At 48.2% G+C, this 14,611-nt stretch overlaps 1 protein-coding gene across 4 annotated transcripts in view; it reads right to left on the bottom strand.

Moving 5' to 3' along the window:
• Window positions 1-14,611, bottom strand: part of Chd7 (chromodomain helicase DNA binding protein 7) — a 183,492-nt gene that overhangs the window by 24,505 nt on the left and 144,376 nt on the right. For all 4 annotated transcript variants that reach the window (XM_006237848.5, NM_001107906.3, XM_039109764.2 and 1 more), the window contains 7 exon segments: window positions 11,843-11,986; window positions 10,349-10,604; window positions 4,899-5,109; window positions 4,056-4,251; window positions 3,341-3,508; window positions 2,827-3,006; window positions 8-118 (listed from right to left, as the gene is read on the bottom strand). In XM_006237848.5, coding sequence (XP_006237910.1) covers window positions 8-118; window positions 2,827-3,006; window positions 3,341-3,508; window positions 4,056-4,251; window positions 4,899-5,109; window positions 10,349-10,604; window positions 11,843-11,986 — 1,266 coding nt within the window.

Raw genomic sequence — 14,611 nt, 5'->3', positions numbered from 1 at the left:
CACTCACCCTCCCGTTTAAGGCATCGATGTCCAATTCAGCCTTCTTAGCCCACTTCTGCCAGAAATTTGGGTCATCCAAAGAAATGTCCGTCCTATTTCCAGATGCAACAAAACTGGCCTAAAAGGGAGGAAATGTATGAGCGAGTTACTTTGAGATGCGGTTCTCAGAGTCAGGACCCCTGGTGGCCTGTGTTCACCTAGTCACCATATAGGCATGTTCAGCCTCTTGTGCGAGACAGTATGGTGGATGGGAGATGGAAAGTGTCCCTTGCACACTTTCCACACCTGCCATGGGAGGAGGAAAGTGCAAGCACTTGAGAAAGGCCATGAACTTGGTCCCAGCAAGGTCCAGCTGGGAGCAGACCTAAAAAAATTAGTTTTCTCTAGGAGAAAATGTTGGGACCTATTTTAGAGCACTTGTAAAACAAGTAAGACAAGGAAGGCAGCAATGCTATGGCAGAGCCCTGTGCAAAGGCTCAGGAGAGAGCGAGAATGAAGGAGCTCAAGGAAAAGCAGCCACTGGCAAGTCGATGAGGGTGGAAGCCAGTGCAAGGGGCCTCACATGTGTTGTTAGCAGTCTGAGCCCTACCCCAGGGGAAGCTCGAGCTGTGTGAAAATAGGGGTAAATTTAACATGGACATGGCTGTGCCTAGAGCTGCATGAGGAGACGTTATAGCAGTAGCCTCCAGGGGAGGTTGGAGCACACCACTCCAATGGTTTATACCAGAAATAATGACTGAAAGCGAAGAGAAGACAACCTCCTAAAAGGACACTTCAGAAGGTGACGTTAAGAGAGGTAGACATCGGCAGAGGTGAACACCAAAAATGAAGAAGCCAGGGAAAACTACCATATCCAACTCTGGCATCTGCATGCTACTCAGATGGAGAGAGAGAGAGAGAGAGAGAGACATACTGAGAGTTCATATGAGGACTGAGGAGAGATTGTGCGGGCACAGAGGTCAGAGAACCTCCACAAGCTGGGGCAATGGAGGAGCTCAAGTCCTTCCTCACACCACAGACAGCTCAGTGTGAAACAGATCGCAAATGGGTTAAAGTAGTGTTGGTGAAGACGTGGGAAGGGTGGCCTTAACACACAGGTGTGGGAAGGCAACAGGAAGCCGTCCGTCCAGAAAACAAACTGGGCCTCAACAGTTTGAGCCGCCAGGGAAACAGAAATTAGAAGGAAGCAAATGAACGCACAGTAAGCACTGTCCAGGACGCAGTGAAAGAGGAATTCGTGTTCACTGCCTGTGGGAGTGCAAATCCATGGAGCCGCTGTGGACGTCACCGTGGAGGTTCCTCAAACCACTAAAAATAGCATGGTCGGTCTCGGGTCACATAACCCGGATTGTACCCCTGGAGGAAGGTCTAGGTCAACACACCACAGAGACACTTACACACCCATGTTTCACAATAGGCAGGAAATGGAACAGCCTAGTTGTCCAACAACAGAGGAACTGATGAAGCAAATGCTCTAGCTATACGCAGTTGTAAAGGAAAAACAGTCACGGCATTTGTGAGAAAGTGGATAGAGCTGGGAGCCACTGGGTCAAACAATCTAAGGCAGGCTCAGAGACACCTATGAACTGGAGGCCGTGTGTGTGTGTGTGTGTGTGTGTGTGTGTGTGTGTGTGTATGTGTGAGTGTGTATGTATGTGTATGCGTGTGAGTATGTGTGTGTGAGTGTGAGTGTGTGTGTGTGAGCGTGTGTGTGTATGTGTGAGTGTGTATGTATGTGTATGCGTGTGAGTATGTGTGTGAGTGTGAGTGTGTGTGTGAGCGTGTGTGTGTGTGTATGTGTGAGTGTGTATGTATGTGTATGCGTGTGAGTATGTGTGTGAGTGTGAGTGTGTGTGTGTGAGCGTGTGTGTGTGTGTATGTGTGAGTGTGTATGTATGTGTATGCGTGTGAGTATGTGTGTGTGAGTGTGTGTGTGCGCGCGCACGCTCGTGTGCGTAGGTTTTGTCATGAAGCTCTAGGAAGAGACTTTAAGCCAAAGGGCAGAAGGAATAAGAGGTCTCCCGTGGTGTGAAGGGCTTCTGCAGAGTGGAGGACGACCAGAGGGGTGCTCAGAGGACACAGAGGGCAGTGGGGTAAGGGATGCACCTGTAAGAAGATGCCAGGGTGGGAGCCAGCATTCCTTTGCTAACTTACATTCTTTCCAATTTGTTTAAAAGAAAACAACCCGGTCTGTTAGTTCCTTAACTGATAAGCATGCTTGGATGAGGCCTTGGGTTTGGTCCTCACTGGGGAGCCGAGAGAGCTAACCTCACCTCTAGTCCTGTTCCTGTTGCTTGCTCAAGAGAAACGAGAAGACATGTCCAAGCAAAAACTACGATGATGTTCACTAAAAATCCCAAAATAGAAACAAGCCAAAACTCATCATCAATTGGCAATGAATAAATGACTGGAATCTATCATGACCTGGTCATTGTGTGATACCCATACAGTGGAACATTGTAAGCCACAAAAAGGAACAAATTATCCATGCATATACTACAAGGATGAACGTGAAAAACACCACATAGTTTTATGAGAGCATGCTCAAGAGACCACACACGGTATAAACTCCACATAGAATGGTGTTTCCAGGGTAGACGGCGCTACAAAGAAAGTGCACGTGATTTGATGGACTGGGTGAGGCATGAAGAGTAGAGACTGACTGAGGAAACAGGAATAAGTATTGGGAGTTACGGGAGAATTAATGGTCTATAATTCATAGTGAGAAGCCAATGTTCTGCATATGTTTTTGTGGTCCTTTGTAAGTTCTCTTCACGAGTTCTAAAGTTCTGCACTAAAGACCTGGCCCCCTAAGTAGATTCAAACCTTCGCGAATGTGGAACCTTTTCCTTCGGACTCAATGGTAATAGTGTGGGTTCGACGAAGGAGAATCTGGTCAATATCTTCTTCACAAAACTTAGACCCTTCATCTTCTTCATCCATAAGTGCACCATAAGCCCCCTTTCGTAGGAGGTCTTCTATTTCCTTCTTGGACAGCTGTTGTACCTGTGTTGGAGAAATGATAAGTATTAAGAGTAATTTAGAATTAAAATACAAACTACGTGTCTTCAGTGGGTTTACTTATAATGAAGGAAAATGCAATAAGATATATTTAAAATTTGAGGATAAAAAACAGCCAGTGGAATGCGGTAACACACCTTTAAACCCAGAAACCGGGAGGTAGAAACAGGTGGATCTGCAAGTTCCAGACCAGCAAGGGCTCATAGTGAGGCCTCATCTCAAGAAAACAACAAAAACCAGATGCCAGAAGATTCCTAACAATCGGCTGGCTGCAGGTGGAAAGCAGGCTGAATGTACAGCCGGGGCAGTGCCATCTTACCCCATTGGTGGCATTTTCTCTTCCACTCATTGACTGCAACACGGCTTTATCCAGACCCAGCTTCAGGCTAGCCTTGTCAAACATCTCCCTTTCATAGGAGTTCCTGGTGATCAGCCTGTAGATTTTCACGGATTTGCTCTGCCCTATTCTGTGGCATCTAGCTTGAGCCTGGAAGGAAAGAAAACCAACAGCTGTTGCAATGGACACCGGACTGTGTCTTCCCTACATGTGCATGTTGGAAAAGCTGACCGAAGTGTTAGGCTTAGAGGTGAGCACTCAGGAGGTAATTAGGTCACGAGGGCGGCGCCCTGAAGAACGGGATTACTGTTCTATAAGAAGAGGCAGGAGAATACAGCTGCCTAGGCAGCAACAACCCAGTCTTGCTGGCATCCAGACCTCACAGTTTCAACTCCAGAACCTTGAGTGGGGCATGGATGGCTATTGGTTAAGCTGACCAATCACAGGAGTTTGTCAGGGCAGCCAAAGTGACCAATACAACCCCTCAAGAAACGCATGGCTCTTCAGTCGGTTATAAAACTGCATTATTAAAATAATTAAAGGCACGGTTTAGAATACTAACACACTAAGGGGTTTCCTCTCATATTACACATCGGGTGATCAATAGTTGACTTGCTCTGAAATGGGAGTCAAAGGCTGAGCGATGACACACTAGTTCACTGGTGTGGCTGACAGGAGGCGGCCGTCTCCCGCTTACCTGGAGGTCATTCTGGGGATTCCAGTCTGAGTCGAAGATGATGCAGGTGTCAGCAGCGGTAAGATTAATGCCTAGCCCTCCTGCCCGTGTGCACAGGAGGAAAACAAACCTATCAGAATCAGGTTTGGAGAATCTGTCAATAGCTGCCTGGCGGAGGTTGCCTCTGACTCGGCCATCAATTCTTTCGTACGGGTACCTGGAAATACAACAAGGAGGCCTGACAAACAGCTACCATATGCTCGCTCCTTTTTGCTTTCAAGTAAGTGTTCCAATATGGGATATGCACTCACACGTTGGAAGGACTGGGCATAAGTCATTCGGGTCAGAGGTATTTTCCATACAAATGCCAGAACACTCAAAGATTTAGGCTTCCTCAAGCAAATGGCTAAACTCTAAAAATGGCTGATAAAATAATTTTCACAACTTTTCTCCCCAAGTTGAATGAGATGAAAAAAAAAAAATCTGCTCACAAAAGTATGCAGCATAATACAAACAAACAAACGAAGAGCCCTACGTACACATCTGGCGGGGGTGGGGGGGTGGGGGTGGGGGATACGCCTTTAATCCTAGCACTGAGGAAGCAGAGACAAGTGGATCTCTGTGAGCTCAAGCCCAGCCTGACCTACAGAGCGAGTTCTAGGACAGCCAGGGCTACACGGAAAAACCCTGTCTTGAAGAGAAAATAAAGTATGCAGTGGCCCCTGCAATCGTGTACGATGCCCTTATCTACGACTGTGGGTTTAAAGGGGGAGGGGTAAGTTGTACATCCCTCCGCCTCTCCTGCGAATGTCTCGGGGGACCCTCGCAGGCCCTTTCGCTGTTGTTTTTAGGCAGTGGCCTCACCGTCTCTGGATGAGATAGTCTTCCAGGATGTCCAGGCAGCGCACCATCTGGGAAAAGATGAGCACCCTGTGGCCACCAGCCTTCAGCTTTGGCAGCAGCTTGTCAATCAGAACCAGCTTGCCGGCCGCCTGGATCATTGCCTGGAGCTGGAAATCTGGAGAATCTGCGTTGTGCGCGTCTTTGAACTCTTCCAGAATTTTCTCTTCAGCACCTGCGGAGATTGGACGGCATGACGCGGAGACTGTAAAAGGTTTTTATTACCGAAAACAATGGGTCTGCTTTCAAAACCCGCAACAAACTGGCAAGATCAGAACTCTCCCGCTCGCTCGTGTGTGAGGGCAGGAAGCCACCTGCTTACTCAGAGTTAGAGCCACACGTTAACTACAGGCCTACAGAAGGGACCGAAGTGTTAAGTCCCATACATTGAGGTAGCCGGGGAGAAGTCCTCGTTTCCCAGCCACCAAGTGTTTGCTGACTATACTAAAAAAAACAAACCAAACCAAGCCAAACCAAAACCAACCAAACAAAACACACCTGAATTTCAACAACAGGCTGTTAGGCCGTTCAGTGGCAGAAACAAGCCAAGGGCCAGATACCTACAGAAAATCTAGAGCCTGAATTGCAGAGGAAGGGGGTGTCTGCTGAGTAAAACACAAACAGCACTGCTGCCTTGAATCACCCAAACCCTCTAGAGCTAAAACCAGAGGCAACGCTATGGCTCCCCAGCTAACTTCCTTTTTCTCGATGTTTCTTCACTGTGCAAACACTTGAAAGCGTTAGAGCAGACTCAAGAGAAGAGCATGATCCCGGTGAGGAAGGCTCACAGCTACCGCCTTTGGCCTCCCCCACCTTACTGTGGGTCCAGGCAGCAGCAGCAGCAGCAGCAGCAGCAGCAGCAGCAGCAGCAGCAGCAGCAGCAGCAGCAGCAGCAGCAGCAGGAGGTGAGCTCTCTGAGCTTCTCTCAGGGCTCTGGTTCTTTGGTTGGAGTTAAGCAGAGATGATCTGCCCTCCTGCTTGGCCTCTGGGGCTCCCCAGTACACAGGGCTGGTTTCGCACTCTTCTCCCATCCCAGCTGGATTTTTAGAAAGCACACCGAATTTAACCGAAAGGGGTCACTTCCTACCATTACACTGTGCCAGGAACTTAACCCTTCCTCCCCCACCCCCACCCCCCCGCTGTTGGAGACACGTGACACACAGATGGGGGTTACAGAAATCTCCCAAAGGCGTCTGAAGGTCAGGCCGGGTCAGGCAGGCCACTGCAACCTCCACACGCCTCCACGGGCAACACAATACTGATGATGATGATGATGGGGGACAGTCCCCTTCCATTTCCGGTGGCTGTGAGGCTGTCCTCATGAGGTCATACAGAGAACGCAGGGTTAGTTAAGAATCATCAAGGACAGACTAAAACCACTTGATGTTTGGAGCAAGTGCCAGGCCTTCCATGAGATACATGACCTTTTCACAAAGTGAGACCGGCTGAAAATGCCGACCCTCTCACTCCTGCTCACTAAGATTCGGGTTTGCTCTGTTAGTGTGGAAACAGACCAAGGAAAGATGAGGAAGAGTTGCCACGTTAAGAACAGAAGCCAAAGTGTCTCTGACTCAAGGGGGTGGCGTTCCTCAAGCCTGAGATCTGGAGACCTGGCACGAGACTCGGAAAGCGCTCACGGGCAGCACAGAGACCTAAAGTGAATGATCACATTAGATCTTTTAGAAAGTTTATTCTTTTATATTGTGCGTCATAAGATGCTTACAATTTATAAATTAATTTTTTTTTACCTTCATGATGTTTGGGCATTCTTTGTCCGTGAGACATACAACCCATGGTCAAAATGAAATGATCTAAAAACGACTTACTTAGTGATCAAGGAACTGTTTTTCAAAAATGAGACTTTCACTTTGAGAAAGCAAACGTCAAACAGGCTGGAATTATTTCGGTAAAAAACTGAAATATAAATAATTCAAACAGAGAAATCTAAACTTACATTACAAAATCTTAAAGTTATTAAGAAGGAGCAAAATAACACTCCTGACTTTTTGGTGCCACCGATTATCTCTTATCCTTTAACTTTTAGAATTTATTTTAAAGCGTGTGCACACTCATGCCTGTGTGCGTGCGAGTGAAGAGGCCTGCAGAGGTCAGAGAGATCGGATCCCTCCCAAGATGTTGTGAGTGACGGCATGTGATGGGAGCGCGGGGATCAAACTCCATCCCACGCAAAGGAAGGTGTACTTTAGCTTCTAAGCACATCGTCAGATGGCTCTCCCGGGATTACATTCTTAATGTCGGAACTGATCGACTTCACTAGGAGTTCCAGTCCGTCCACAACAGTTTACACTAGCATTCCTCCATCCCCTACAAGCGCACACCCTTTGCAATTCTTTCGGCGCTGTATTTATTATGGCGACAGGGAAAGAGAGGGAGGTTGCGGGGAGTGAGGGTTGCAATTTCTGCCCTACGTATCACAAGACAGAATTTCAAAATTGGTGAGTAAAGATTTCCTTTGAGGTTAGATTTGAAAACATCAACTAGATATGGGTTATGATGAACTCAACTGCTTTGTTAAAGTGTAGCTGGCAGCGCATTCATCACCGTATGCAGAGCAAAGGCCATCGGGAGCAAGAGAGTTCCCCACTTCCACAGGGAGCTGCTACTGGGGCAGGGGCTCTGCTGTCAACTGTGTCCAGTAGCCACTAACGAACAGGAGAGCATGGACGCCGTGGAGAGCAGCAGAAAGAGAGAATACCTTAAGTTTTTCCCCCTCTCTAAAATCCATCCCACCAGGAAACTCTTAATCAATGCACCTACTTCCTTCACTGTCCCCACAAAGAACTGTAACAAACGACCCTGCGTCACCTCCAACCACCCGAGGACTCTGGACATGCTTTTGCCACCCCTGTCCCCATGTCGGGAAATAAAATTCTACCCAAACAGTGTTCTCGCCCAGTACTCCTAACTAGGTAGGTACCCGGGTATCTGCCTGGTAGCAACAGTGACTGAGTGCCTGCCACGCACGGACACTTCCACCCACAGAAACCTTTGCACATACTGTGTGTACTACCACCCTTCCAGCGTTTTCTCCCACTAGGCTTATCTAACGACTCCCACCGATGTACAGATTTGCTCCTACTTTTCAAAAGACGCGCTCTGCAGAATAGAAGTTCAGGCCAACTGGGCACTCTCCTCTGCTGCAACTAGTTCATGACAATTAATACGTACGATTAAAACTCCCTTATACGCAGCAATAGCTCCATGAGCGCTCACTTCCAGATCCTGGATGAGAACGTACGGTTGAGTCCTGGACCAATCCCTGAGATGTCCGTGAGGTAGCGTTTCCCTCCCTACGATTTCCTGGAGCTATGAGCCTAGAGTATGTGTATTTTTTTTTTTTTTAAGCTTTCAGAAAGACAGGGGCACAAGGACACCTGCCTAACAGACACCATGTTACTTTATTCTCAGGACATAGAGCTCACCTCGAGGTGTGACAATTAGAACCTTAAGAAGTTCTAAGGACTCCAGAAGAAGAGCTATGGGATGGGGGTGGGGGTGGGGGGTGGCAGAGAGAAATCCGTCACAGAAGAGTCGCTGCTATGTTTTGTGGGGAAACCTCAGCAATGCTCTCTGAATGTAATTAACCCAAGTGAGCAGGGAGGACACGGAAGCTCTGGGACATCCACCTTGTCACGGTGCTGAGCTCCCGTGGCACAGGCCTTGCCAGCACCACGAGTCCTTTAGGAAATCTCTCTTTTCCTCCTCTGTCCTGCTGGGGGTTGCTGTTATCTTTTTCCTCTCTATACGGTATGAGATAAAGGTCTGTGCACACAGTCAGGTGTGTCCTCCTCTCACAAGTATTCTCCCCGAGTCGCAAGTCAACCACGGGCTAGCTGACACCACAGCGGCTTACGGGCTCACAGACGCTGCACGGCTAGCTGGCACAATGGACGTGCAATTATCAGAAAGATAATTATTCTAAAATTATTTAGAAAACAGACGCCACTGAAACGACTGCTTTCAAGAAGGAGTTCACAGACGGGCACAGCAGAGCGAGGGCCTCGGTTTCCATGGCCTGAGCTTATTTTCCAGGTAGACACTACTTTTTCTCCTACATTGACAAGGACATCCAGGGTGTGGACGGCGCACACCGAGTCAGGGAAAAGGGAAGCTGTGTCCTTTCTTCCCTAACACACTGCCAGCCTATTAGGAAGACACACGGCACCCCAAGTTAGCCTGCCGTCACAATAGCAACTGCCCGATCACAGCCGTATCCCTTCAGCTGATCGTTTTCTGCTTGTCTGTCTGTCTGTCTGTCTGTCCATCTGTCCTTCACTCCATCCCTTTTGGAATGTTGGCTATGATCAGTCTTTTTATTTTTGAGGCAGGCTCTCATGAATAACAGCCCCTCCTCGCCCCATTCCTCCTCAGATTTTCTACAGAACTGACTATGACATCAATCCTCTGACCTCTCCTTCCTCGGTGCTGGGATGACAGGAATGTGCTACCAGACCTGGCTTTGCTGGGTCCTGGGATGGAACCCAGAGCTTTGTATACCCTAGGTGAGCATTCTGCCGGTGCTCAGCTCAAATACCAGCTGTGGCTTTCCTCCACCCACAGCCTGGACCTGACCCCATCTGAGGCCTCCGTAGCAGGGTCCGAGTGTCCAAGGGGCACGGTCCCTCTGTGTCGCACACACTGCTGTGCTTTGGGTAAGATCTTTCTGTTCTTGTGTTTGCTTGCATTAGGACTTCACCCTCGGGGTCCTTTCTTTTTCTAGTCCTGCCTAGCAAAATCCTCATCTCATATATCATCTTCCTCTGAGACTCTCTAAGTCCCCACTGGCTGTACCCTTACAGGCATGGGACACATGTCCTTAACGGTTTCAGTGTGTAAGGCATTCAACCCATGGGCGTCAGTCACATGTCACTATGGAGTAGAAAGTATCTAGGCCATGAAGTCCCTATTGGTAACAGGGACGATGCGATGATCAGAACTTTAGAATCCCCTCCCATTTTCAGGGGACACGCACTAAAGGCCTTCAGACTGCAAGGGGTCTAAGGCCACCTTTCCCTCACACACCTGAAGTGCGGGCGGGCGGTGGCTGCCCACGAGGAGATGCTCTTAAGCGCTTTGGAATCAAACACGCCACTCCCTCCAAGAAATCCTCACGGGATTTTAGCAGCTGGCCTGTCCCTGCTGACATCTATTCCTGGAGCAAATACCCACTTTCAGATGAAGGGGATGGTGACAGGCAGGGAGAGCACTGCCCGCCAACCTCAGCAACCACAGAAGGGCGTGCCCTGTGAGAGGCCAGGACTGTGAGGGGCGAGAGCTAGGAGAACCTTGGCATGGGCGGAGGGGAGCTTCTGAAGCTTGTACCAACCTCCGCTGTAACAAGCAGAGGGCGGGCGGGCGGGCGGGCGAGCGGGCGGGCGGGCGGGCGAGCTTACCATTGATTAGGTAAGGATGATTGCAGCACTTTCTGAGTTCCATCATAGTGTTTAAAAGGTTAGGTACGTTAGCTTGTCCACCACCTTTGGAAAGAAATGTAAAATTCTTCTCAAGGATGGCTCGGTAATACTTCTTCTGAATGTTTGTTAGCTCAACTTCAATAATGGTCTCTTCTTTGGGGGCCAAGTTCTTTTCTACATCCTCTTTCAGGCGTCTCAACATCATCGGCTTTAGAATAGCCTGTAGTTTTTGCACCTAAAAAAGGACCTCAAGTCAATACTGGTATCTCCGTCCGCTTAAGGGTTAAAACATCCTGGCATTTAAAAAAAAAAAAAAAGAGGAGGCTGTCTCATTTATTTAATATCCATTTTCAGTTCCCGAAACCTAGGAAGAATGTGGAAGAGCTGAATTCTGAGCTGTCACAAGAGACGTGGCACGAAGGCTGTGTGGCTTGTGTGGAACAGAAACCTTTACCTGTTCGGAACTCCTGAACCACTTGAGGGACCTGAGCACCTGTTGGGGGAGGGGTGTTTACTTAGCTTCCCTTTGTGTTTTGGCCCAGCGATGGACAGGAAGAGGGCGGGAGATCTGACAGTGGGCTCCGTGCTTCTCTTCCTTTGTGGGAAGTAACAGTGAGGGTGAGGGAGTTGGAAGACAGTGCTCTGCATCAGTGAGCAAACCAAGCAGGAGTCTCTCTCTGGTACTCATAGGGCACTACACTGCTGCTATATTACCACAGACCACACTCTGAACTCGGCCAGGAGGCTGAAGAATGGGCAAACAAGTCCGAGACTCTGAGCTTATTAACCCGTTTATTTTTTTTTTTTTTCTTTTTTTCGGAGCTGGGGACCGAACCCAGGGCCTTGCGCTTGCTAGGCAAGCGCTCATACCACTGAGCTAAATCCCCAACCCCTAACCCGTTTATTTTAAAATTAGTGGGCTGTGGATCTTTGCTGGTTCACTGACAGGAGGCTCCGCACGAACTAGAATTAATGCCTGCATAACTTACGGTGCCTAAGGTTGCCAAGTGTTTCTCACACGCAAGCCCTTTGGTTTCTTTCAGAGATCTACCAGGCTAGTTGTACCTCCTCTTTTGAAGTGCGAATAAATAGGCTTGAAGTGATATGGTTCAGAAATGGGACCGAGGACCCGAAGTTCCAGTGGACGGGTGGTTGGGCAAACCCTAGGGGCTTCGGCCACTACCTGTGATGTACACCCTGCAGAAACACTAACCCAAACGGTACAACCCTCTTTCGAGGTTGCCTTTGTAAAGTATCCGTTCTATAAAAACACAGCGTGCTCTTTTGAGGTGGGGGAGGGGCAGAGGAGACAAACGGGATCAACTCTGGCTTCCGGTTCTAGAGGATCCGCAGAGCTCTTTGTAAAGTGGCCAATGCGATGACACAACCCCCACTTCTTAAAATCCTCAAAGGCCATTTCACAAGTCTGCGTTCAGCATTGAGTCTGAAAGGCAACGAGGAGGGGGTGAGTACCTGCTCTTCTGTTTTCAGATCGCCAAATTCCTGCATGAAGGTTGTTTCTGAAGGGAAGCGACTTGGCTCCAGGAAATGAAGCAGGCTAAAGAGCTCCTCCACAGTGTTCTGCAGCGGGGTCCCGGTCAGCAGCACTTTGTGTTCCTGTAAGGAGCGGAGAAGACGGAATGGCACTCAGGAACACAAGAGCTTCTCAACGCTAACACTTTCCTGTCTGCCTACAGTCCCGTTTCTGCTCGATGTGGTGGGCTGTACACAAGGTGTAGAACTTAGAACCAAGAAAAAGATCCAGGCGCTCGTGGTTCCTGGGGCAGGGGCATGAAGACACTGAGAACACCACAGCAAACTCTGGGGGCCCCCTTCCACGCGCCTGCCACTCTTTCTTCTGGGTTTGCAAGGCTGAGATTTAGGGAGGACGGCTTTCTGAGTCTCCCAATCGCTGGGATCCTCCCCTCAGCTCCAGGCTCCTCTCTGTTCTCTACACCAGCAGGGCTCTCACCTTTCCATGTGCTCCAGCATGACTCACTGAGGAGACAAAGGAGGTGCCTCCAAAGGCAACAGCCACATGGAAAACCGTTTTGTTCTGTGAAAATTCTCAACTAGCAAAGAGGCCAGCTTAGTTTTAAATACCACAATCATTTTAAAAAAAAAATAATTTGACGCTATTTCCAGTTTTGTGTCTTTGAAGCCCTTTAGCTATTACTTCAGCCAGTGTTTGTGCTTGTGAACTCCGTCCTCCAGCCATTGAGGAAACTGTGCCTTCTCTTTCTATTTCAACATAAGCAACAGAGGTGCCTTTTAGATGGATCAGGATTAACAATGATAACTCATTCATTCATTCATTCATTCATTCATTCATTCATGTTCTTCTCTTGTATATTACATTCAGACTGCAATTTCCTCTCCACCTTTCGTACAACTCCTTAAATAGAAAGAGACAGGGTCTCATGTGTCCCAGGATGGATTTTGGGCGGGCCAAGCAAGTGTATGGTTTGGTGAACATTAGTCCCTACCAACCTTAGGCCTGAACTTATAAATTTCAAAAGCCTTAATATTTTCTTCCTTGTTTGGGTACTTGGTGCATAACACAACACATTTATTTTAGGAAGTGACTGCAGCCGTGTGGTGATTTAACTCGAAAGCTGGCCACACAGAACATATACTCACTGAACCCTAGTGAGATGGCCTAGACAACAGCCATCTCTACCAGGTCTATCTCTCAGGGAAGCGCTTTAAACATGAGGTGAAGCAGTTCGATGGTCTCGTTCTGGTTTCTCTCTCTGATTAAGAAGATGGATAGATTACCACCATCACGAGGCTCACAAAGTCTGTGCAATCTGCAAATGAGTTTGAGGTCTTCTAGACCTGGTAAGCTTCACAGGCCGTGACCTCTGATTTTCCAAAGTCCTGCATGACTTTATCAAACAGCGTTTGAAAGTATCATCATGAACTGAGGAAAGACTCGCGGGGGTGAATGGGGAACAGTGGCCCTGCTGTGTTGACTGTCTCGGAGTGATCTCATCGCCTTTCTCACTGGTTTCAGGTCTGAGCACTTAACTTAGTCAAAGCCTTTTAGGTATGCTCATTTCAAAGGAAACTTATTTGGGTAAAGGAGCCCCTGGTCTCATGCTGTTGGGTATCACGGTCTCCTCCAGGTCAACGGACAGGGGGTTGCACCTGCCTCGACAGCACTATTGCGTTCATAGTGCGGATGAAGAGTGTGAACTTAATTCCATTTTAGCAACATGTTTTTGTGTGGAGCCTCCTGTTGATGTATGAGGGGACAACGGAGTCAATGAAGACCCATAACAACTTCACCGCAGCCCCTCTTTGTTGAGGGCTTCCCTTCCAGAGTTCCTATGGAGGATGGTGTCAGCCATGACTACCTGCACACACAGCTCCATTTGTTCTGTCATAGAGGAGAGGCAGATACCCAGTAGTCCTCTTTTCTGCCTTGGAGAGCATCTTCATCAGCTCGTGCTCACCTTGCTCCACTTAGTCTAAGTGTCGGCAACCCCTAGGACCTACAGCACTGCCTGGACAACACCGCTCCTCGCTGGGCTACTCTGGCAAGAGCACAGGTTCAAACGATGCTGAAGTTAGGATCAAGCACCAGTCGGCTATTCTCAGCTGCATCAATACAAGCACATTTTGACTTTGAACAACAATAATGTCTTCTGCTTCAAACACATCTCTTCTGAGATAGGTCACTGTAGATTTCCAGTGCATCGTCTAAAAACACGCTACAGGAATAATGGCTGTGACAGTCAGGACCCCCAATGACTGGTCTCCCACTGTGAGGGGCAGCCTCAGCCTCCCTGTCAAGCTCAGTGAGGAAAACATTTATTATTTCCTCTATGTGCCATTATGCGTAAAAAAGTAAATAAATATTGTGATATGTAACAGAAAAGTTATTTCCGTGCCATATTCTAATCCATTAACAAAACATTAATTTCTATAGCATCTCAAAAGCAAGTAAATTCCTTGATGTTGAGAGAAGTAAATACATTTCTCTCACCAACAAAAGGGTGCTATACAATGAGAATCTACTATTTTGAGACATAGGAGCTAATAATAGATCACAACTTAAGACAACCTCAGTCACATGACTTTAAGCCTTCAGAAACAGACATACAACTGTCTCTTAGTGGGTGACCGTGAAGGCACACCTCCGCTCTGAAGATCGTTACACATGTCCTGAACATCTGTGTTTACCTGCAAAGAGAGGATCACTTCCCTGCGCTGCTGGACCATCACCCGGGGAGATCC

This window comes from Rattus norvegicus, chromosome 5 (assembly GCF_036323735.1).
Source record: "Rattus norvegicus strain BN/NHsdMcwi chromosome 5, GRCr8, whole genome shotgun sequence".
Taxonomy (NCBI): Eukaryota; Metazoa; Chordata; class Mammalia; order Rodentia; family Muridae; genus Rattus; species Rattus norvegicus.
The sequence above is the reverse complement of the archived record's forward strand: the minus strand, read 5'-3'. Positions and strand labels throughout refer to the sequence as shown.